We start from the raw sequence: 26,116 nt of genomic DNA on the forward strand, positions 1-26,116 counted from the left end.
ACAGTCTCGGTCCATCTGATAGATTTGAGGTCATCAGGTTCACTACATCATCATCAACGGTGCATAACATCATCAAAAGATTCAGAGAATGTGGAACAATCGCTGTGCGTAAGGGTCAAGACAGTAAAACTACTGGATGCTCGTGATCTCAGGGCCCTTAAACGTCACTGCACCTCAAACAGGAACGCCACTGTCAAGGAAATAACAGAATGGGCTCAGGAATACTTCCAGAAAGCATTGTCAGTGAACACAATCCACCGTGACATCTGCCGTTGCCAGCTGAAACTCTACAGTGCAAAGAGGAAGCCATTTCTAAGCAAGCTCCACAAGCTCAGACGTTTGTGCACTGGGCCAGGGTCATTTAAAATGGAGTGTGGCAAAATGGAAGACTTTTCTGTGGTCAGATGAGTCACGATTTGAAGTTCTTTATGGAACACTGGGACATCATGTCATCCGGACCAGAGAGGACAAGGATAGCCCAAGTTGTTATCAACGCTCCGTTCAGAAGCCTGCATCACTGATGGTATGGGGTTGCATGAGCGCTTGTGGCATGGGCAGCTTGCAAGTCTGGAAAGGCACCATTAATGCAGAGAACTATGTTCAAGTTCTAGAACAACATATGCTCCCATCTAGACGTCATCTCTTTCAGGGAAGACCCTGCATTTTTCAACACGATAATGCCAGACCACATTCTGCAGCAATCACAACATCATGGCTACGTAGGAGAAGGATCCGGGTACTGAAATGACCAGCCTGCAGTCCAGATATTTCACCTATAGAGAACATTTGGTGCATCATAAAGAGGAAGGTGCGACAAAGAAGGCCCAAGACGATTGAACAGTTAGAGGCCTGTATTAGACATGAATGGGAGAGCATTCCTATTTCTAAACTTGAGAAACTGGTCTCCTCTGTCCCCAGACGTCTGTTGAGTGTTGTAAGAAGAAGGGGGGATGCCACACAGTGGTAAAAATGGACTTGTCCCAACTTTTTTGGGATTTGTTGACGCCATGAAATTTGTAAACAACGTATTTTTCCCTTAAAATGATACATTCTCTCAGTTTAAACTTTTGATCTGTGATCTGTGTTCTATTCTGAATAAAATACTAGATGTTGGCACCTCCACATCATTGCATTCAGTTTTATTTACAATTTGTTTAGTGTCCCAACTTTTTTGGAATCCGGTTTGTACAAATGTCAATGTCAGGACCTTCATTTCATTTTATAGATATACTTTTTAAATATTTTTATACTGCTATACTACAATTTAGGACAGTATCATAATTTTATTATTTCATTTTATGCTTATGTTTATTAAATGTTTTAATGTTAAATGGTTATTGTTGCACCAGGGGTGTGAGAGAAATGTAATTTCAATCCTGTGCATGTCCTGTACATCCTGCAGTTTTGACAATAAAGTTGACTTTGACTTCGATTATGTACTGAGGGTACAGTTACACCCAAAAACAGCAAAAAAGAATATAAAGTATAAAAATAATGATTAAATGAATATTAAATTAAATGAGTATAGTTAGAAGAGAGTATAAACTATGTGGTTGTAAACTGTAACACACTAAAAACAAACAATCCTGCCAGTTACTGTACAGCACGTTAACTAGAACATGAAACTCAGTTAGATAAATCCATGATAAAAATATCCATCCTGGCTCAATCAGTCAGAAATGCGGTCAGTGCAGGAGTGTCCAGGGATTAAACATCACAAAGCTACAAGAAGAGACAAGAGACTTGGAAAAGAGGAGGCCAAGAACTAAAAAAAGAAAAATGGGTCACTACAAAAACATTTCTTTGACAAACAAAAATGAGCAATTAAGATTTTAAAACAAAAAAGAAAAAAAAAAAAAAAAGCTGAGGCTTTTAGCAAGTAGTAAGCACTACCCTACCCCCTACTGTACATAAATACTAATAATTAGTGATCCCTCACCCATCGTGGGGGTTATGTTCCAGAGACCCCCGTGGTAGGTGAAAATCTGTGAAGTAGTAGTGTTATTGTAGTGTTAAGTTGTTTAAACATTCACGCAATACCATCCATCCATCCATTCATATACTGCATCTTTAAATACTGACATTCCTACTACAATTTGACTTGTAATTTTTTCAAAATTTTTAAACCTTTATTTAACCAGATAAAAAAAAACATTGAGATCAAGAACTCTTTCATAAGGGCGACCTGGCCAAGAAATGGCAGCAGCGCACATCATAAAAACAAACAAGTAATAAGAAACAGAATAGGACTTCAGAAATATATAAAAACATACAATATAACAGTAAAGGGCAATACAGTAATTGTAATAATAATAATTTACAACAATTGCCATTCAAGATCTAAAACACAGGCACTGTTGACAAGACATCCATTGTCGTTTTTTTAAAAGTTTGCAAAAAGCACTCAAAGAAGTTCTGGACAGTTTTAATTCAGCTTGCAAGGCATTCCAAGCTGAGGGGGCAGAAAAGCTAAAAGCTTTATTGCCTTTTTCTATTCGCACACGAGGAACATAAAAGGTGCAAACAGTCCTTGGAGGGTAAGACATAACTACTGTCCATTCTGTGAATAAAATTTTTGTAGCACTACAGTGGGTATCTAGCCATTAGAAAGATAGGAAACAGTTTGTACAAAAAAATGATGTAAGATCCGACCTCTGTAATATCACATGTGGAGTTCCTCAGGGATCTGTGCTTGACCAAAAGTTATTTATTTTATATGGGAATGACTTGTTAAATGTGTCAAGACTCCTTAAATGTGTTCCATTTGCAGATTATACCACTTTTTTTTGTTTGTTTGTTTGGGTAAAGATATAGAACAGGTGTTTGAGTTGATGCAGACAGAATTTGTAAAAATACAAACTTGGTTTAAACTTAATAAATTATCATTAAACTTAGATAAAACTAGCTATAGAAAGAGAAGTGTCGATGTTCCATTTAGAGTCGAGTGTGTTGAGATTTGTAGTGAGGTAAAGTTTTTGGGTGTTATCATTGATGAAAAGCTGACATGGAAACATCACATAAATTATGTGAGAATAAAAATAGCTAAATCTATTGCAGTACTGTATAAAGAAAGGGTATTATTAAATGATAAAGCTCTGTATATGTTGTGTAATGCAATAATTGTTCCATACTTAATTTGTTGTATTGATGTTTGGGAGGAAAGCATGCAAAACATTTACAAATCCTATTTTTGTTTTACAGAAAAGAGCTGTAAGAATTCAGTTCAGCTTAGTGAATTCCAGCGTGGAACTGATAGAATGCCATCTATGCAACAAATCCAGTCATGAAATGTCCTCGCTCCTAAATATTCCACAGTCGATTGTCAGCTGTATTATAAGAAAATGGAAATGTTTGGGAACGACAGCAACTCAGCTACGAAGTGGTAGGACACATAAACTGATGGAGCGGGGTCAGCGGCTGCTGAAGCGCATAGTGCGAAGAGGTCGCCAACTTTCTGCAGAGTCAATCACTACAGACCTCCAAACTTCATGTGGCCTTCAGATTAGATAAAGAACAGTGCACAGAGAGCTTCATGGAATGGATTTCCATGGTCGAGCAGCTGCATCAGAGCCATACATCACCAAGTGCAATGCAAAGCGTCGGATGCAGTGGTGTAAAGCACGCCGCCACTGGACTCTAGAGCAGTGGAGGCACGTTCTCTGGAGTGATGAATCACACTTCTCCATCTGGCAATCTGATGGCTGAGTCTGGGTTTGGCGGTTGCCAGGAGAACGGTACTTGTCTGACTGCACTGTGCCAAGTGTAAAGTTTGGTGGAAGGGGGATTATGGTGTGGGGTTGTTTTTCAGGAGCTGGGCTTGGCCCTTAGTTCCAGTGAAAGGAACTCTGACTGATTCAGCATATAAACACATTTTGGACAATTCCATGCTCCCAACATTGTGGGAACAGTTTGGAGCTGGCCCCTTCCTCTTCCAACATGACTGTGCACCAGTGCACAAAGCAAGGTCCATAAAGACATGGATGGCAGAGTCTGGTGTGGATGAACTTGACTGGCCTGCACAGAGTCCTGACCTCAACCCGACAGAACACCTTTGGGATGAATTAGAGCAGCGACTGAGAGCCAGGCCTTCTCGTTCAACATCAGTATGCGACTCACAAATGCGCTTGTGGACGAATGGTCAAAAATCCCCATAAACACACTCCTTGAACCCTATGGATTAGGAATGGGATGTCACTTAAGCTCATATGCGAGTCAAGGCAGGTGAGCGAATACTTTTGGCAATGTAGTATATATAGAATTGTTGTTTGTTTGTTTTTTTAAAAATGAATAAACTTTATAAATAAATAAAAAGTACATAAATAATGTGGAAGCAGGCCAATAAGAGACTTGTACACCAAAGTCATCCAATGTACATATCGCCTGTTATATAGGGAAGACATACTGGTTTTAAAATAGAGATCACAGTGATGAGTAAGATGGCTACAACCAGTACTAAATCTTAATGCACAATGGTACACTGGATTCAAGGACTGTAGAAAACTGAAGCACACAGACAACATCACCATAGTTAAGTACAGGTAAAAAATTAAAAAATAAACAGAAAAGTAGCTGTTATCAAAGCTTCTTAGCTCTAAGGGAGAAACATGATTTGTTTCTGAAGAAGAACCCAAGCTTCACCATTAACTTGGAGATTAGGTGTGTAGTGGTGTCAGGGTCAGCTTTCTGACCCTTTCACTACAATTATTTAAATTTAACGGGTTCTCTCTTTTTCGAGTTAAATTACTGCCATGTGACGAGATAACTGTGATGATTGTTTAAATCAGTGACATGAGACGTTAATTTCCTTTGACCCATCAGAATAAATGTGGTCATTTATTTAACAGAATCAAAATTTTACATCAAAACATGTACAAGTGATTAGCTGATCTGGTTCGGATTAATAAAACTTGGCACGTTTTACTTAATAAGACAACGAGACATTTCTGAAGGCATCTAGACTACTGGCAAAATAGAAGAGTTTTAAAGGAAGGATTGAAGGGAAAAGATGGGTTTAGGGGGGTGTCTGTTCGGACAGCAGAATGGCACGCTCCTTTCAACACCAGCTCACCTCCGGTACACTTGGCGCGTCACGACTCGTTACCTTTGCAGAAATTACTCAGCTCCGGTGTCGGGTCCATTTCAACGCTACCTTCCAGTGTCTCCGGGCAGTGGCTGGCCATCGTCAGGAGTCGTGTCGCTTACTCCATTCAACAAACACGCTCATCTCCCAGGTGGATTCACAGCAAGCTGTCAGTCCGGCAGAGTTTCCACTCAGATGTGGGAGAATCCATCAAAGACTCAGAAGACTGAGTTCAAGACTGAAGACTCCAGGAAGTGTGGACTTTTAAAGAGTTTTCACTTCCAGTCACTTCAGGACTTCTTGATTGTTTGAAACAACCAACAGGGGGTGGTTCTAGTGATGTCAGAGGGTCACTACAAGTCAAGAGGACAGCAGGAATGTTTTAGGAACTTTTAGTACAGACAGAAGAAATGTTTTGAAGAAGTGAGAGCAAGCAGGTGCCAGTGTTTCTTATTTACTGTCTGCTAGGTTTAAAAACAATACAGCCTGTTCTAAAAACTTCTTTCTGACTGTCTCTGACTTTCGACCGACATCACTACTTCTCATTCAGACAGAAGATCAAAATGCATAATTACTTTGTAAATAGACATTTAACTTGATTTCTAATTTAAATGAGGATTAAAAAAAATCATTAATACTGTTTCACAGTTGATTTAAAATGAGTGGTTCAATATTTAGAAATGATATGAACTAAACACACTTTTGATTTATCAAGATATTGTAAAATAGTAATGATAATATAAAAGAAGAGTGTTCTTTCAATTGATTACTTCAGGATACAATTAGTCTCTGGATGAGCTAATTTGTATTTCTGGATTCAAATCAATGAAATACAGTTCCTGTCCCATGAAGGTCTTCAGAGGCAGGTTTTGGTCGGAGGCCGAGTTCACTAAAGGTGTTTCACATGAGATTTAAAAGAAAACTCCTCGTCGATAATTAAGCCCAGGTACTTATAAATGGAGACTCTCTCGAGTACTTAACTTTGAGCAGTTTTTATTAGAGGGATATTCTCCAATGAGAAGACGAATTTGAAAAAACAAAAAGCATTATCAGATTTATCAGCGTTTAAAACCAATTTTAGTTGCTCAAGATGAATCTGCACCTCATCAAAAGCAGCCTGTAAGAATTTAAGTGCCTTAGCAATTGAATTTGAACAACAGTAAATTACACAATCATCAGCATAAAAGTGGTTGGAGGCATTTTGCAAGTTTTCACACAGCACAATGTAAATTGTAAAAAAGACGGGCCCCAAGACAGTGCCCTGGGGTGGATCTTTTTTTATTTTAAGAAAACTTGAGCTTACTCCAGCCATCTGTACACACTGTGTCCTTTTTGCCAAATATTCTACAAATCAATAAGATGCTTCTTTGGAGATGTCCAATTTAAGAAGGATATTTACCAGGATACTGTGATCCACCGTATCAAATGCCTTGGATTAATCAAACAGAGCAGAGCAAACCTTTTTAGAATCTAGTGCCTCAAACACATAATTTAAAACTTTTAGAGCAGCAGTGGCAGTGCTGTGCTGCTTCCTAAAACCTGACTGAAAAGGATTTAAAGATTATTTGTTCCTAAAAATTATTTCAGTTGAGCACAGACCAACTTTTCAAACACTTTTGCCAAAATGCATAATTTAGAGATCGGTCTATAATTGTTCACAATTGAAGTCTCAACTCCTTTTAATAAAGGAAGAACAAAAGCAGATTTCCAGACTTCAGGAACTTTGTGATGAGGCTTAGATTAAAGACACAAGTTAAAGGCTCAACAATCAAATCAGCAACTAATTTTATAAAGAAAGGTTCCAAACCATCAGGACCAGCTGATTTTTTGGAGTCCAATTTTTGTAGTGCACCACGAACCTCAGAGACACACTGTACCTGTGTAAAATGAAAAACCTTTTTAGTATAGAACTAACAGGTACATTATATAATACAGCTTTTTCCACTGTTGGATCACTATTAGAAGAATGAAATAAATCCCCTGCTGCAATAAATGTTCATTAAAATAATTTAACATGACACATTTATCAGTCAAATTTAGAGTCTTTGACCAAGAAGTTTGGCATTTCACTAGAAGACATACCGCCAGAAACAAATCTCAATGGATTCCAAAACTTCTTTGGATCATTTAGATTTTTGGTGGTTTCTGATAAATAAAATTCAGATTTAGACTTTTTAATTTTAGAGGTACATTTATTGTGGTTGACAAAAGTTAATCCAGTCGACCTCCAATTTTGTTTTTGTAGTCTTGGCCCATGCATGTGGCAGAAAACCAGGAGTTATTTTGCCCCTTATCCTGAATTTACGCAGTTATTTACTTACAGACTGTAAGTGATGGTACTTTGTAAAAAATACAACAAAATATAGAAATGGTAGCATATGTTAAAGATGTGCAAGATGAAGAAATAACCAAATTATGAAAAAAGCTTAGTACCTTTCTTATTTGGTCAGTATCTCTCTGCACTTCCCGCAGCCAGCAGTGTGGTGATAAACCACTGCTTTGAATAAGATTTGAATAGCTCAGTTAGAAATGAACAAGTGTGGCCTAGTTGTTGTTGTTTCTTTGCATCTTCCAGCAAGGGAGGGAAGTCCTTGTTGAACATCATCAAACAGTGACCTGTCTGCTGCTGATTAAATCTATTACAGGAAAGCAGCAAATGCAGCAAATGCAGCAATCAAAGTGGTGGAAGATAAGGCTATATTTACTAACAAATGAAGGTTCAGTGCATCCATCAAGATGCATCAAAAACTTGGTGTTGATAAGAAACATTGAAATTATTTTATAGATTAAACATGCACAACATAAAATTCTTTTAAAAATTTTAATTTATTTGTGGTTTAAATAGGCATATACTAGTGGTGTCTCAGTACCAATACTTGTACTCATGAAAACACCCTGATAATTCAAACTGATACCACTTTTATGCTTGGTGACCTTTTCCTCTTCTACTTTTCAAATAACCAAGGAGAAAAAAAAATGTCCATAATTCAGTGATATTTTAAGAACAGCACAGGCGATTTAAAGATGGCAGACTGTTGTGTTTTTCATCCATCCAATGATCACCCTTCCACTTAATTATTACCTGCAGTGTTCCCTCAATGAGGACTGAACTTGGCGAAAGGGCCTTCTCCTACTCCGCTCCTGTTTCCTGGAATATCTTGCAAAAAGATTTGAAGCTCTCGACCTTGACCTCTCTAAGTGGCTTTAAGAATCTGTTGGGACTCCTGGCAGGGACCAATGCAGACATGCTCCTGTTTTTAGTTTTCTACATTTGCCTTAGAACCTAGCTGTTTTGTTACTTTTTTTAGCCATCTTATTTGTGTAAAAAAAATCTGTATGCCTTTTTGTAGCTGTCTATTGTTGTTGCTGTTGTCCATTGTTGTCATCATTCTTTGTTGAAATCAGGTCTCTCTTGTAAATGAGTCCTTGAGGCTCAATGGGATTTACCTGTCTAAATAAAGGTTGAATGAACTTGTTCTAGAGTCAGATAACAGGGCAGCAGCTTGAGCTTGGGCCCAGACATCTCCTTCCTAAAACCTCCTCCTCTAGCTCTTCTGGGAGGATTCCAAGGCATTCCCAGGCCAGCCAAGAGACGGTCTCTCCAGCTTGTCCTGGGTCTTTCACAGGGTCACCTCTCAGTCAGATGTGTCCAAAGCACCTCCCCAAGGAGGTTTTTAGGGGGCATCCTTACCAGATGCCCAAACCACCAGAACTCTAAACCACTCCAGTAAGAGCTGAAGATCAAAGCACAATGACACCAACAGGACCACATTATCCACAAATAGCAAAGAAGGAATCTTGAGGCCACCAAACCATACTCCCTCCATTCCCTGGCTCCACCGAGAAATTCTGTCCATGGAAGTTATTAACAGAATCATGAAAATATGATATACTTGTAGAGCACTTGTGGAGAACCCCCCTCCCCCCCTCAGTGTACCTTAAGGAACAGGATTGAATGCCTTCTCCAAGTCCATAAAGCACATGTAGACTGGATGAGCAAACTCATGATCCCTCAAGGATCTTGTTGAGGGTAAAGAGCTGCTCCAGTGGACAGGCTAAAATAGGCATGGTTCCTCCTGGACACAGTCTCAGGAGACTTGCTTCACCATTACGCCTGAAAAGACCTTACTGGGGAGGATAAGGAGAGTGATCCTCTATAAACAGGAACACACCCTCTGGTACTCCTTTTTGAAGAGGGGAACCACCACCATCCCAGTCTGCCAATCCAGTGGTACTGCTCTCGACATCCACATGATGTTGCAAAGGCGTGTCAAAACCAAGGCAGACCTGCAACATCCAGAGTCTTAAGGAAATTAGGGCAGATCTCATCTAGCCCCGGTGCCCCGCCACCATGAGACATTTTCTTAGTGACCTCAGCCCGATTAAAGACAGACCAACCCCAAAGTCCTCTGGCTCAACTTCCTCCATGTAAAACATGCTGGTGGGATTGAGAAGGTCTGAGAAGTATTCCTTCCACCTCCCAAAGATATCACTGGTTAAGATCAACAACACCCCACCTTCACTGAACATAGTATTAGTAAAGTGCCGCTTTCCCCGTCTCAGCTTCCTGATGGTTTGCCAGAATCTCCTGAGCCAATTGAGTCTCTATCCAAGGCCTCACCGAACTTCTTCCACATCCAAGCTTTTGTCTCAGCAACAGCTTCGCTTGCAGATTCTCCTCAGCTTCATCTAGCATTCTACCAGTCAATAAGGCCATATAGGACTCCTCCTTCAGCTGGACAGCTTCCCTAACCAGGTGACCACTACCAAGTTAGAGGATGGCCACCTTGAGAAGCACCAACAACCTTGAGGCAACAGATCAAGGCAGCTGCCTCGACCAATTAGGCGCAGAACATGACCCAGTTCAATTCAATACCGCCTGCCTCAGCAGGGATGTGGTTAAAGTTCTCAGGTGCAAATTAAAGATATTTTTGATGGGTTCTTCTGCCAGGCATTCCCAACAAACCCTCACTACATGTTTGGGTCTACCGGGTCTGTCTGACATCTAACCCTACCATCTGATCCAACTCACTACCAGGTGGTGATTAGTTGACAGCTCAGCTCTTTTCAGCTTTTCACTGCAGCTGTCAGTGACGTACATCATCAGCGTACGGGGGGAAAAAATGAAACGCACACTAATGTAAGTCATACTTGTTTGGTCTAAGTTTTGAATAAGTTAATAGCATGCTGATATATGATGGAATTATTTTTTTATGCTGATACCAGCCAATAATCTTGTACATGCACAAAATTTTCAGTGTATGCTGACGTGTTGCTCATAAGTTCGGCATAATTTCCAGGTATGCAACAAGTAAGTTTAGTATAAGTTAACACACACGTTACATTAAAAAAGGTACTCATAAGTTCACATACATCGGAAACCAGCTAGACAATTGTGAAGCATAATTATTTAAAACCTATGAGCAACTTAATTTTAACATTTCTTAAACTTATATCACACAACTCATATTGACATATAAAACGTAGAGCTAAGGACCCTAAAACTTATTGAATGGGTTTGTGTTTTACAGCCAGCATTGTTGTCAGCATTTAGGGGTTCATCTGTATATATAGTAGGGATGGGATATTTGGCTCTTTAAAGGGGGCCGGATCTTGACCATTCGTTTGCTTCATAGAGCAGTTCAATTTTAAACGACAATGACGTCATCGCCTTCAACGTACGTCATTAGGTACACTGTACATCATCAGGGCTGTATCATACATTTTATAACCCCCCCACCACCACAACCACCACCACCACCACCACCAAATTCAATTCAGTTTATTTATATAGTGCCAATTCACAACAGAAGTCTTCTCAGTGCACTGCACAGAAACATTCACGTACATAAAAATAAGTTAATAACATTATTTATTTTCATAATATTTATATTATTTTAGCCTCCCCACCATCACAGACTTCTACACCTCCAGATGCAGGAAGAGGGCCACCTGCATCATGAAGGACCCCACTCACCCAGCACACACACTTTTTGCCCCACTCCCCTCAGGAAGGAAGTCGAGGAGCATTAAGTGTAGAACCACTAGACTGAGGAATAACTTCTACCCTGAGGCTGTTAGACTCATGAATATCTAACCAGAATAATCACTGTGAAAAATCACATCATGCTGCTGTGTTCATTTCTACTCATCTGCTCACACAGACTCATGTTTGTGCTGCTGTTGGGCATATTGTTTATATGCTACTAGTTATGCTACTAGCGCTTAGTGTATTTTATTAACACTTTTCTTAGTTCATATCTTAGATCTTATTAGTTTTTCTTTTACATTTTACTACTTTTGTTGGATGTAACAGGGACCCTGTGTACACAATTTCATTCCACCACATGTACCACATGTGGTAGAATAACAAAGAACCTTGAATCCTTGAATTTATCTAAATTATAATGTTTATCTATCTTTACTACTATGAAGTCATGTTGAAGTGTCCCTGGATAAGACACTGATCCCCTCATTGCCTCAGATGTGTGTCCCATCGATGTATGAATGTTAACTAAAGCACTGATTAGTCTCTTTGGAATGATTTGTTTGATTATCTTTGTAGAAATCTAGTAGAGTGCTGTATGAATGGGTAAATGAGGACAAATCTTGTAATGTAAGAGAGTTTTGAGTATTGTGATTAAATAGAAAGGCACTATGCAAGTACAGTCCATTTACCATCCCACCTACCCCTGCCCCCCTGAGCTGGTGCACTCCTCCTCTTTTCCTGTTCTACTTCATCTCAGTGAAAAGCAAAGCAGGGGCCTTGGAGAGGAGGAAACCAATGTTTTGCATTTGCTATGCCAGCTGGTTTCTGATGTTTGTATATATATTTTTTCTCATTCAACCTTACTTATACAGATTAATCCCATTGAGCCTCGGGGACTCATTTACTAGAGAGACCTGAATAATGTCTTACATGTAGCATGTGTGAATTTTTATTAAACTTACCTGTTGCATACCTGGAACTTATGCCGAACTTATGAGCAACACGTCGACATACACTGAAAATTTTGAGCATGTACAAAAATATTAATTGACCTTCATATATTTGTGTGCTTGAAACTTATTTAAAAAAAATATATACCTAATGTATTCAATTTCAATTCAATTTAATTTCAATTCAGTTTATTTATATAGCGCCAAATCACTACACACGTCGTCTCAGGGCACTGAACAAAAACATTCACACACACATACAAAAGCAAATTACTGTATTTTTCAGACTATAAGGCGCACCGGATTATAAGGCACAATATCAATGATCGGGTGTGTTTTCATACATAAGGTTATAACATTGTAGTTAAATTAAGCGAAACAATACCGTTAGCTAAGTCAAACTGTATTCAACTCATTCACAATAACTCAACATTGTTCAGTTGTAACACATAAAATACAAAACAATACACATTTTTGAGTATACCACATAAAATCGGTTCGAGGTCAGTAAGCACAACCAGAATTAATACATAAGATGCACTGAATTATAAGGCTCACTGTTGATTTTTGAGAAAATTAAAAGATTTTAAGTGTGTCTTATAGTCCAAAAAATACGGTATTAAAGTTTTCTATCGGGCAGCACGGTGGCGCAACTGGTAGAGCTGCTGCCTCTCAGTGAGCAGGTCCTTGGTTCAAACCCCGGTCCAGGGGCCTTTCTGGGTGGAGTTTGCATGTTCTCTCCGTGCATGCGTGGGTTTTCTCCGGGTACTCCGGTTTCCTCCCACAGACCAAAAACATGCATGTTAGGCTGATTGGTAACTCTAAATTGTCCCTAGGTGTGAGTGAGAGAGTGAATGGTTGTTTGTCTCTATGTGGCCCTGTGATGGACTTGCGACCCATCCAGGGTGTACCCCGCCCCTCGCACAGTGATTGCTGGACATGGGCACCAGCGACCCCCGTGACCCAAAATGGAATAAGCGGGTAAAGATAATGGATGGATGGATGGAAGTTTTCTATCTAAGGAAGGAAGCCAGCAGATGTGATTAATCTTCACTTTGTCAGAGTCTCCCATAATGTAGCTTACAGCAGCGTGTTTGACATTTTTTGCCATACATTGGCATGAATTATCATATTATAGAGGTTACAGTGTGACAGGGCCTGTACAGCATTCTTAGATTTGAAAGCCTCACATGACTCCTCCAATCTGTCTCGTCAGTGAGACCAAATTTATAGCTCAATTTTTGTGTCATCTGACCAGAAATTATTTCTCCAAAAGGCAATTTGATTTGTCCTTGTGGCCAGCTGCAAATTTCAGTCAAGCTTGAACATGTCTTGTTTGGAACAGAGGCTTCTTTCTGGGTCAGCACTCTCTCAGTCCATGGTGATGTTAAAACTCCCTTCACTGTGGACAGTATGATGCTCCAGCAGCTTCCAGCTCAAGGCAGTCAGGAGCCTTGATAATTCCTGCACTTCCTAACAAATTTACTCTCCATCTTAGATCCTCAATGTGTTAACTGTACTCTTCCCCATTGTTGTAAGTATTAATGTGAGTGCTGCCAAACAAATTATCTTCACACTGACCATGACAATCAATCAACCACTGTCGTCCGCGATCACGAATGTGAAGATAATTAAAACCTAAATGTTGCATAATCATTCAACTCAGGAAAAATAAAAATAGTTCCAACCATCTGTTAAAATCCCCAAATTAATAAGACATTCATGACAAAGATGGATATATGTAAACTTCTGACCACAGCTGTATGAATTTTAAGGTCATCTTGTCCAGCCTTATTAGCGCATGACAAAAAACACTAATCTGTGCTAACTTTAAAACGAATGTAATACTCGAGATCCCCCTTCTCTAACTAGCACTGTATGCTTGAATAAAGAGGACAACTGGCAGCAAACCTCTTATGTCTTTTCAAATTAAAACCATCTTCAACAGAAAGATGGGCGACAAGGAATCCTTACCTCTGAACTTCTTAGGTGGGTTGTTGAGGTCACCTGCATCTGGCTGTACCACACAGCGGTCATCCACCAGCCTGAGGAACACAGCCATCATTACAGTGAGTCAATCTTTCAAAACTCACCAGCAATATGAATTCATATGAACTAATAAAACAACTTCCAATAATAAATTATATCACTTAAAAACTACAAAAAACAAACAAACATGCAAATTAAGGTAAAATGTAAAATGTCTCTCCTCTTCTCTCAAGTAAAGATGATGAAGGTGGAGAATGAGCAAACTAAAAAAAAACAAAAAAACTTTCTTTCTACTTGCCAACATATCCAGTAGTAATTTCCATTAATGTAATGAACAAATGTGGAGGGTGGTTTAATTAAAATATAGACGACCAGTCAACGTGAAAGCCACTAAAGCAGCATAAAACATAGTATGATATCCAAGAATCAAAACTTTTCAGTTTAAAATAACTTACTGGATATTAAAAATAAATCCACGAAGTGGTTTGCATATTTAGGCCTCTAAGCATTCCACCTTTAGCTCAGCTCCACTGAGTGTTTTTTTCCGTGGAGGGCCGCTACTCGCTGGACGACATCATCACCTTTGCTAACATTTTGTCCTCGCGGTGAATTGGATGATTCCCTTGAAAAAAGCGATGCGGGCAGCAGCTCCGCTGAGTGTTTTTTCCATGGCGAGACGCAACGCGCGGTACGAAGCCACCGCCTTTATTTGAAGCGGAGTCACGCAGTGAATCGAATGATTCCTCCGTGAAAGGCGATGCTGGAAACAACCTCGCTGCCCCTTCCCTCCTGGAGCGCATAGTGACGCAAGAAGAGCGGTCGAACGGATGCTCAGCCACCTCGGGTCTTCCCACATAGGCAACGACACCGCTCCCAGCCGTCGGCACCCTCCTCTCGGAGCTGCCCGGCTTAATCCAGGAGGCTGCTAACACAAAGGGACTTTTCGTCCTTCGCCTCCCTCCGCCCTGATCAGATTATCTGGCGGGAAGGTTTGGCTCCGCCGCGGCTTGTCGCCCTGTTCCCATCTGGCCTCGCTGTCCAGCTGTGACGTCACATTGGAACGAGGCTGCAGCTGGGCCCAGCAAGCTGAAGACATCCGTCTCCACCTTCGCCTTCATTTCCAGAGTGGAGGGTTTTACCAATCTGTGTTTTTCTCTCGGTCTCGGTCCCCCCGGAGCCAAGCCTGGCAGAGGTAACCTATCCCTCAAGGGAAGCATGACCAGAGAGTGACAAAGCTCTCGAACTGAGCTCACCAGTGCACATCCCAGACTGTCGCGGCGAACAACAACATCGCTCTGCTAGCCTACAGCATCTCAAAGAGGCTGGAGGAAGCAGACATGCTGGAGTAGACAAAGAGCTCTCTCTGTAAAGCCACTGACGTCATCTTAAACATGTGCCAACTCTGCGGTCTGCCTGTCCCTCATCGCCGCCCGGATGACCATGATCCAGAGGACCACCTGGCTCCGCCTCTCACCATCCTAGTCCGAGAGGATGCAGAAAGACCTGCTAGAGGGCCCCATCACCCAAGAGACACTGTTCGGGGCAAACTTCAGGACCATCCTTTAGAAATCGCAGAGGTTCGAGGAGATCTCAGAGACTGTACACCGTCTGGTGATATCACAGTCCTCCTCCCGCCCCTCCGGCCGCTGGAGAGACTGCCTTGGCCAGCAACAGCAGCAGAGGCGCTCCACAGCTGCGGCAACAACTTCATGCTCCGCTCCTCCGCCAGACCCCTCCACCAGGGAACAGCTCCTTGTGTGTTTTGAAATAAAACAGAAACATCTGGTCTCATAGCTGCCTCTCTTCACACATTCTCCACACAGAACGAGCCAGTAACTTCTAAACAGTGTTTTAAATGGCACCGCAGTCCAGTAAATATCACAAAACACTCGTCTGCCACGTCAGCTAAAATGATGTTTTTTTCAGCAGACCGAGTCCGGTAAAATCCCTCATTTTCAGCCAGAGCTCGTTTTTAATTTCTGCTGTTTTCTGCCCACTCACAGTGCAGTAGGAGTAAACGTGTTTCTCCACGACATCTACAGCCTCCACCAAAACAGCGTCTCACTCAAAAAGCGCTCACGCCTCCTCTCAGTGTGTGCCGGCTCACCTCAGCTCTAATGTGAGACCGCAGCCTGGGGTCAGCACAGAGGCACACAGCCTTTTTTCTGTCGGAGCCCCCCTTGGGTTCCCCCCGCAGAATCTCCAGAGCGGGTGATGGCAGTAAGGGGTTTTAGTCTGGTTGACGTTCATGAGAAACATGACACAACACAATGTGTGCCCACTCTCCGAGCGTTACTCAGAGTGGCAGCGAGTGTGTTCCCTGGACAGATGGACGGACCGCCTGATCAGCAGGGGTTACATGCTGCAGTTCGCAGCTCAACCCCCACCGTTCAGAGGGATTGTAGAGACGATTCTATCTTCTCCAGAACAGAGTTCGTCTCTCCAGTCAGAAGTTCAGGAATTTCTGACAAAAAACGTGATTCCCAGAGTTCCCAAAGGAGAGGAAAATATGTTGGGGGTTTTTTTCTCTCCCACTACTTCCTGGTTCTGGACGATCTGCTTTTATTAGCTCGGTCCAGATAGGAAGCAATCGCACGGACCAAAACGCTAGTGTTACACTTGATAAACCTGGGGTTTTCTATAAACTGGGAAAAAGTTCAGTTTGTCCGTCCCAGATGATTGTTTATCTGGAAGTGGAGTTAAACTCAACCACAATGAGAGCCCGTTTATCACAGCTGAGAGCCGAAGTTCTGTCAGCTCAGCTCCGCCGTGTCAAACTCTGCAGCATAGTGACAGTCTGCCTGTCATGCGACTCCTGGGACAATGTCAGCGGCCCACATTGTGGTTCCGCTGGGCCTACTTCACATGAGATGCCTTCAGAGATATTTCGCCTGCCTGCGCATAGATCCTGCACGCCAGAAGAGGTGGATTATCTTTGTGCCCCCCCTCCGTGAGAACCGATCTAAATCACTGGGGAAACCCCCTCACTCTGTCAGAGGGAGTTCCCATCAGCAGGCCTACGTCACAGTTTTCACAGACGCGTTCCTGTCAAGCTGGGAGGAATGTGTCTGTCCTAGGCAGTGGGAGCACAGTGGCTGGACCACGTTGCTTCACATAAATGTGCTAGAATGTTTTCACGGTCTGAAACGTGACTCAGCATTTTGCCCCCTGCTGCAGGATCAGCATGTTCTGATCCACACAGACAAAAAAGTGACGGCAGTTTACATAAATCGTCAGGGAGGCGTGTGCTCAGCCAAACTGGTATGCATCGTGAAACAGCTGTTGTGTTGGGCACATAAAAACCTGCTCTCCATCAGAGCAGTGTACATTCCCAGTGTCCTGAACAGGGGAACGGACATAATGTCGAGGGGCGGTCCCCGCCACAGAGACTGGAGCCTCCATCCCAAGCTGATCTCTCGGATTTGGAGCAGGTTCGACTGAGCAGCAGTGGATCCGTTTGCCACACGGGAGAACGCCCAGAGTCAATTATGGTTCTCACGGAGCCCACGAGACGACCCACCGTTAGGAGTGGACGCCTTCGCTCACAGCCCGTGGCCAAAAATGCTCCTTTATGTGCTTATACCAAAGTGGACAGCTTTTCAGTGATGGTGCATGGAGAAAGGTGTAGAGGCCATCTCATGTCCACTAGGTGGCATGCTGTCCTTTCTGCAGCAGCTGATGGACAGAAATCTAGCGTTCAGCACAACTAAGGCTTATGCTGCAGCCATTTCTTCCTGTCACGAGAGCTTCTATGACAGAACAGTTTTTAATCACTCATTGATGAAGCCTTTCCTGAAAGGTGTACGGAGACAAGGACTGGTGTCACGCCCACTAGCTCCACAGTGGGACCCAACAATGGTTCTGCACGCTCTGATCAAAGCTCCTTTTGATCCTTTAGATCAGTTTTCACTTAAAACAGCCCTGCTGCTGGCTTTGACATCAGCAAAGAGAGAGCGATTTATCTGCGCTCTCTGCTGCCCCGTCATACCTAAGGATTCAAGCTGATGGCAGCTCAGCTGCGCTGAGACCAAACCCAGCTTTCATACCAAAAAACATCACAAGCTCATTTAAAATCGAGAATGATAACCTTGGAGGGGTTTTATCCTCCTCCTCACAATTCAGAGGAGAAAGCATCATCTCACCTCCTCTGTCCCGTGCGTGCGCTTGCATGTTATATAGCACGCACGGCCCCACTGCGTTATTATCAGCATCTGTTTGTGCATTACAGGGGCACCTCTGCAGGTCGCCCTTTATCCACTCAGCGCCTCTCACACTGGCTGTGTGAGGCTATTTCTGAAGCTTACAGAGCATCAGGACTGGACCCTCCAGATAATCTCAGAGCTCATTCCACCAGAGGGATTTCATCCTCTACAGCTTTGCATGGAGGGATGACAGTGGAGAACATTTGTACGGCGGCCGCTTGGTCATCGCCTTGTTCGTTTATTCGCTTCTATCTACGGGACGTCTCTGCCTTCTCCATGACTCATTCTGTTCTCAGTGTTCTAACAGAATGATTTTTACTTGTTTCATGGAATTTTGTTTTAAGCTCACATCTGACTGCATGCAATTACAGTGTGAGATATTTATTATCAGTCACAAGTTCATGACTGTTGTTCTTTTTGTTACTAATCAGTTCATGACTGCTGTTACCAATCAGTTCATTTGGTTACTAATCAGTTCATTTTGTTATTAATCAGATCATATTGAAGAGCTGTTGACCTGCTCTGTTCATCATTACACGGTTACAATTCGTAACCTCTGGGTTTTTTTCCCCCCCATTCTCAGCAGCAGGACTGCGTTTCAGTCATCCCTTCTTCCCCCATTGGAGACCTTTTCTCTCCGGGGCGCTCCTGTGCATGGAACGTGTAATTACGCAGCACGTAATTACGCACACAGAAGGCTGAGGGATGAAATGTTTTTTGGACCGAGTGAGGCATAGACTACATCCTGCTTCGCCTTTAACCCACTAGTGATAGCCTTAAAGGGCTGCACCTATGCTTATAGAAGCTGTGGTAACAGTACGTAACCAACGTTCTCGCTAACATAGACATTCTATTTGTCATGGACGTATTATACTCAACTAGGCCTGTCGCGATAAACAATAAATCAATTAATCGCATGATAAATGAAAATTATCAACCTCGTTTTCATTTATCGGCTTTATTGCTTTTTCATGTCTCTCTCTTTCTATTGAAGACACTGGATGACAAAAGGCTCAACTCCGTTGCTCTTCACTGACCCCTCCCTTTCTCTTGAAAATCTGTTTTAACCATTCAAAATTGTGTTTTTGTATTGTTAAAATCAGCTAAGCTCAGAAGCTAAGTTGAGAAGCTAAGCTACGAGTTAAGCCAACAGGCCGACCTTGGGGAAAAAAAAACCTCAGTCTTATTGAAGCTCCAAAATTCACAGTGGAAACCTGTGCCTTTGTGTAAAAAGTTGTTTTTCTCTGCAAAAAGAAGCTGAGAACTTGTTTACTGATTTTTTATTAAAACGTTTGTGTGAAAAATGCTATGCTAAAGAGCTCAAACCACAACAAGCGTCCGCCATTTTGGGAACCAAAAAAAGGAAAGAGACAGCCCGTGTCATGTCAAGAGGCCTCCCTCTCATTTTCTTAAAGAGACACGCTGCTCGCTCCCTCACTATTCATCCTTTGGTTCAATCAGTCTTATTCCGCCATCCGGTGGTCAAAACAGGTACTACCCTCAAAACAAATTAACCAACATTTCTTCTTAAATTTGACTTAATTATTATTAATTAATTAATAATAATTATTATTATTAATTATTAATTATTATTAATAATTATTGCCCAATTTCAAACAATATTATCATTAAGCACAATAATTTCTGAGACAATTAATTGCACAGCAAAATTTGTTATTGTGATAGGCCTATTTGCAACAAGAAACTGCAATGCAGAACTCATGAAAAGTCCCTTTCTCCTGAGTCCCCTACCATCCCTGTACACATTTCTACTTCCTACACAGCAACCAGACATTTTTATCATACAGACTGAGACAGTAAATGCTGGTAGGCATTTGCAAATGTGTAACTAAAAGACCATCACCATTTCCGACAGACGGTGCACAATAATGAATGGACATAGAGAAACTGTTTCTCTACACTGTCCACTTGAGGTGAACTCCCATCCAGCCAGCACAGCCACTGTGCCACTGTGTCCCTGTATGGTCTCTTCTCCGCACAGAAATTGTGCTACCTCCTTCCACGAGGTCTATGACTATCTTTATAAAATGTATTTGACTATAATTTGATAAGGGGCAGCACGGTGGCGCAACTGGTAGAGCTGCTGCCTCTCAGTGAGCAGGTCCTTGGTTCAAATCCCGGTCCAGGGGCCTTTCTGGGTGGAGTTTGCATGTTCTCTCCGTGCATGCGTGGGTTTTCTCCGGGTGCTCCGGTTTCCTCCCACAGACCAAAAACATGCATGTTAGGCTGATTGGTAACTCTAAATTGTCCCTAGGTGTGAATGAGAGAGTGAATGGTTGTTTGTCTCGTTTGTCTCTATGTGTCCCTGTGATGGACTTGCGACCTGTCCAGGGTGTACCCCGCCCCTCGCACAGTGATTGCTGGACATGGGCACCAGCGACCCACGTGACCCAAAATGGAATAAGCGAGTAAAGATAATGGATGGATGGATATAATTTGTTTAACTTTCTATGCAGGATAGCTATATGCTAACAGCCTCGGTAAGCTGCTCCTCAGCTGAGCACTTGAACTGAAATGAGATCAGTGTAGTTCACAGGCTTTGCCACATAAACGAGCCCACAGCAACATTCTGACCAATCACAAAGTTGATGCATACCTGCTAGAAAAGGTTCTGCCCGAACTCATGAAGGAAGAATCAAAGCTCAACACTGAAGGAACCAAAAAATCTTGGATTAATTTTACATCTTCAACTCCATCCCTACCCCCACCCCACCTACACAAAACTAAAGTAAACTAACAAAAAGCAGGAAAATAAATAATTCTCAGGATTTAAATTACATCATTTGCAACTGTCTCCTGTCTCATCCCCACTCTCTGTTTAGCCAATTGTTTAAACAAAAATGTTTAGGGCTTTATAAATACCATGTTTTATGTCACTAACAATGCAAGGTCAAGGAATTTTAGGGAAGCCCCTGGGAATACTACTACATTATAATTAGCACATCTGTTGATTGCTCCATCTTCTCTGGTTGCAGCTTTCTACAGCTTATAAACTGCACTACCGGAGCACAACAATGATGAAAATAATTTCATTCCAGGAGAGATAGAGACGTTTCTTTGATTGTGCTCGTGGGCCAACATCCCAAATGAAACGGGTGCTTCAAAAGTCAGTGCTAACAAAGGTCAAGAGAAAACTCTGTTTTGGTTTTTGTGATGCAGCCTTTCCAGCAGCTGGCCAGGTGGATGCAGCTGCCCCTCAGGGATGACATTCAGAATCCTGACAACATTAGCAACATCTAATTCGACACTATATTTAGGTTTGTCTTCTATGATTCTGTTTTCAAACAAAATCACACACAGCAGTGGTAAGTCAAGTGTGTGCAGTGGGGGGTGGAGGGTGATTAGGCATAACACAGGACAAGAAATATGACAAATGAGCACTGTCATGTTGGCAGTCATCAAAGCTGCTCATGCATCTGTTGCTATGGAAAGTGACGCAAAACACTGAACTGTGAGAGCGCACGGCTTTTCCAAAGTGGCAGCAGCTGCTGAGTGGCAGATCAAACTGTTCCACGGCAAGAGGAGGAAGATCGCCGCGACTGAGAAGGTGGGAGAGGACACAATAATATGAGCGTTCAGCTCATTTTCACTACAAGAAAGGTTTAGGCGATGGTAAGAGACAGCAACCAGAGGAGGAAAAACATGTAAACACAGATCGATGACGTCGCATGTGCTGCTGGACCGGACCATCAGCAGTCACACCGGGCTCCTTTCTTTCTGCTGTTTCTGTGACTGTCAGTAACGTGACACAGTCCGTTCTAATTTCACTAAATGAGATGCACTCTTAACTTATTGCCTACAATTAAAGAGGAGGGGAGCCATCAACTCCTTAAAGACGTGGCGTCTAAATTAGGGTAATTCAGGGTAAAATGGGAGAAAAGGAACAACGACTGTACAATTCTGCATCTCACTAACATCTTCGCCTTCCGAAAGACTTATTCTGAGCGATAACAGAATGTGCAAGATCTTTGTTTAAAACGTCGCCATTATTTTGTTAGTCAGCTTGGGTTGTCTGTTGGCAAAATATCTCATGAACTACTACACAGATTTTAATCAAGTTAGTCACTGACAAACATTAATGACTAACTTTTGGAGTCAATCCTATTCAAGAAGGACACCATTTAATATTAGCAAACACTAAAATATCTTTAACTCATTCAGTTTATAAAGCTTGATATGAGATCTATCTATCTCTCTCCATATATAATATATATATATATATATATATATATATATATATATATATATATATATATATATATATATATATATATAAATACATACTATGTGCTATGTGAAAATTCTAAATTGGTTTGCTGCATTACTTCATTCAACCTTCAATTATACAGGTTAATCCCATTGAACCTCGGGGACTCATCTACAAGAGAGACCTGATTTATTTAATAAAGCATGATGAAAACAGTAGACAGTCATAGAAGGACACAAACAAATTGAGAAGAACAAGTGAAAGAAAATGACATTAAAAAATGAAACAAAAAAAAAAAATAAAAAAAAAAACAGCTATAATGTAAAGTGATGTAGAAAACTAAAAACAGGCACATGTCTGCATTGGTTTTTATCAGGAACTTTCCAGATGTTTGAAGCCACTTGGAGAGATCAAGGTCGAGAGCTTCAGATCATTTTGTAAGATATTCCAGGAAACAGGAGCGGAGTAGGAGAAGGCCCTTTTGTCTAGTTCAGTCCACAATGAGGAAACACTGCAGGTAATAATGTCCTGAGAGCGCACACTGTAGCTGCACTCACACAGAGACATGTAGGAGGAGATGTATGAAGGCAGCAGACCAAGAAGTGATTTAAAGATGAAAATGAACCAGTGAGAGAGTCTGCGTGAAGTTAATGATGACCAGTTAACCAGTGAATACAGGGTGCAGTGATGTGTACGGTAGTTACAGCCAGTTATGAATCTTAGTGCACCATGATAGACAGCATCCAACAACTGAAAGGTGTTTGTAGGAGCGTTCATGTAATTAATGTTACTGTAGTCGATGGAGAGAAAAAAATTCTTTCAATTTAACCCATCACACATGGGAAGCACCCAGGTGGAGCAGTGGGCAGCTATGCAAGCATCCAGGGAGCAATTAGGGATTAGGTGTCTTGTTCACGACCACAACATGTGGGCATGGTGGAGAGTCCAACTGTGACTTTCTGGTCCCAAGTCAGCTGCCGTACCTCTACACCATGTCGGCCCCTTATAGTATGGTAGTAGCTGAGAGTCGTTCACAACACACTCTCAGAAAGGCAATCCCGTGACACGGCATGAGACTATGCATAATGATAATTTCAAGGTTCGACCAAAACACCTAGAACGCCGTCATTACGTTATGATCTTAAACTCTGGCATGAAAGATGACGGGCAGTATGCATCCCTTCAAGAATCACTATGTTTCAATTAGAAATAAGAATTAAATGTTCAAAACAGGGCAGCACGGTGGTGCAACTGGTAGAGCTGTTGCCTCTCAGTGAGCAGGTCCCTGGTTCAAATCCCGGTCTGGGGGCCTTTCTGGGTGGAGTTTGCATGTTCTCTCCGTGCATGCGTGGGTTTTCTCCGGGTACTCCAGTTTCCTCCCACAGACCAAAAACATGCATGTTAGACTGATTGGTAACTCTAAATTGTCCATAGGTGTGAATGAGAGAGTGAACGATTGTTTGTCTCTATGTGTCCCTGTGATGGACTGGAGACCCGTCCAGGGTGTACCCCACCCCTCACACAGTGATTGCTGGACATGGGCTCCGGTGACCCCCGTGACCCAAAATGGAAGAAGCGGGTAAAAGATAATGGATGGATGTTAAAAATAGACATTTGACAGCGATCAGTTTGGCAGATTGTGTGACCAGGACTGCTAGAAGCTCATATTCAAAGATGTCCTGTTATTGTTTTTATTGTTTCAGTTAAATTTTTCATAGCAATTTGTTGTTGTTTTTTTAACTAGGCAACTAAATTACAGACAGCAAAACATTTCAGATGATAACTGTGCTAGTACTTTTGATGAAGCAGTTGAATACAGCCCAGCTACACACGGTGTAAGGCTGCACTCTTATTAAAGACGGCACTGAGCAAATGTTTCTGTTGACTGAAGCTGTCAGAGACACAAACCACTCGTTACAAAATACTTGTTGCTACACTACCTGTACATCCAGGTCTTTGGCTCAAGGAGCAGCCATTAAATCACTGGGTGACAGCATTTATATCAGTTTGGACTGATTCATAGTTGTGTACCCTGCACATGATCCAGAAGTTACATCGCTCCAAAGTTACATAGAAGAAGTGAAAGGTTCAGAAAACTCATATGAACGCAGGCTTACCCTAAAGTGCTGATAAATCCACTGGTGGAACCTTCTGCATACAAGGAGCAAATGTCTCCTATATGGAGGAAACTAGACATTTTGTCCGACATGGTTCCTCAGCGCTGATGGCACCTTAAAAAGACAAGGGAAGTCTTTAAATGATACATAACAGAGGGTTGAGCTATAAACATCAAATAATCACAGCTTAACTCAAGTGCAAACTATTGAACCAGTCAACAGATAAGTAATGCGCTGTCAGTTTAAAACAGCTAATTCATTAGCTAAAGAAATGTTGCAAACAGCCGAAGCTCTCCTGAACCACAGTTACTTTGACCAGATTGATTTTGTTAGTGTTGAATGCTGGTGTTCAGTTGCAGAGATCTAATTTTAAGTTAATACTTTTTTTTTTTTTTATAATCCTTTCGTTTGAACACAGTGGTTCCCAAAGTTGAGGTCAGTACCCCAATGTGGGTCATAAAACACCAAGGGTCCCTAACTGATCTCCAGATGTCAACGTATATTGAAAATATTTTATGGCATGTTAACCACCATATGCAAGAAGATAAACAGTAGGTGTAAATTAATATTGATGATATTGTGAATAATAAGGCTGATTGTGCTGTCCATGTTTATTGGGTTACAAGCCTTCGTCAAACATTTTGCAGGTGGCGAGCTAAAAAAAATTTAGAAGCCACTGATCTACATAACTAAAAAGTACTGCTTGTTTATTATTGCATCTTTACTAATATGCACATAATAAATTAAACTTTATATTTAAAATAAAAATCCAAAAACTGCAATACAAAAGACTTTTCTGTGCAAGACATTCAAGCTAAATACTAGATAAGAGGAGTCAGATGTGTTTGACATTGGGGTCATTTGTGTTTTTAATTGTCTGAGAACACACACACACATTAAAAAAGGTTAAGTTACATTTATCCTTTTTGTTTTGTTTTTTGTAAATACAAGGTCTTCATTATACAAACACAATTTTGCCATGAGTTTTCACCTATATTTAAGTGCAACATTTTAATTTCAGCAAACCATAAAATATTAAATATGTTTAAAATTATTAGTGTAACTTTAGATATGTGTGTGCAGCTAAAAGGTCATGTTTATTATTTTCAGTCTAATCTTCAGATACAGATAAACTTTTGATTTAGTTGGCTGCCGACAAAATAAAGGTCAGTAGAAGGAGTTAGTTTCAGTCGCCTTCCTGGCAGTGAAAGGTAAACAACAACATTTTTGTTTCGGTTCGTTTGAACGCACGCGCTGCAGCGAACAAAGACAGCTACTTCCTGCCAGAGATGCTCTCATCAGTAAACACACTGTTAGGAACACTACAAACAGACGGCGACTTTACCTGGCTGAAAAAGACGCACGCGTCCAAATTCAAAAGCAGTCCGGGACTGGGAGACGACGCGAAGTGGGTCAGCACCGGATAATTTCCACAGCCTCGGTTAAGTCCATGGCCGAGAAACTCCAGGTGAGAGCGGCGTTATCTCTGACAGCTGAACGCAACAATCCGCTTCTTACCTCCTGCACGTCACCGCGGGACCGCCCCTTTCACCGCTATTCA

General features: G+C 41.6%; 1 protein-coding gene across 1 annotated transcript in view; it reads right to left on the reverse strand.

Moving 5' to 3' along the window:
- The window catches only part of LOC119412161 (inositol 1,4,5-trisphosphate receptor type 1), a 125,434-nt gene extending 100,787 nt beyond the window's left edge, over window positions 1–24,647 (reverse strand). The window contains exons 1-2 of the mRNA XM_037679138.1: window positions 24,556–24,647; window positions 13,994–14,064 (exon numbers count right to left, since the gene is read on the reverse strand). Coding sequence (XP_037535066.1) covers window positions 13,994–14,064; window positions 24,556–24,647 — 163 coding nt within the window. The remainder of the gene's footprint in view (window positions 1–13,993; window positions 14,065–24,555) is intronic.
- Window positions 24,648–26,116: the final 1,469 nt, after the last annotated feature.

The sequence above is a fragment of the Nematolebias whitei genome, chromosome 7 (genome assembly GCF_014905685.2).
Source record: "Nematolebias whitei isolate Nwh7 chromosome 7, NemWhi1, whole genome shotgun sequence".
NCBI lineage: Eukaryota > Metazoa > Chordata > Actinopteri > Cyprinodontiformes > Rivulidae > Nematolebias > Nematolebias whitei.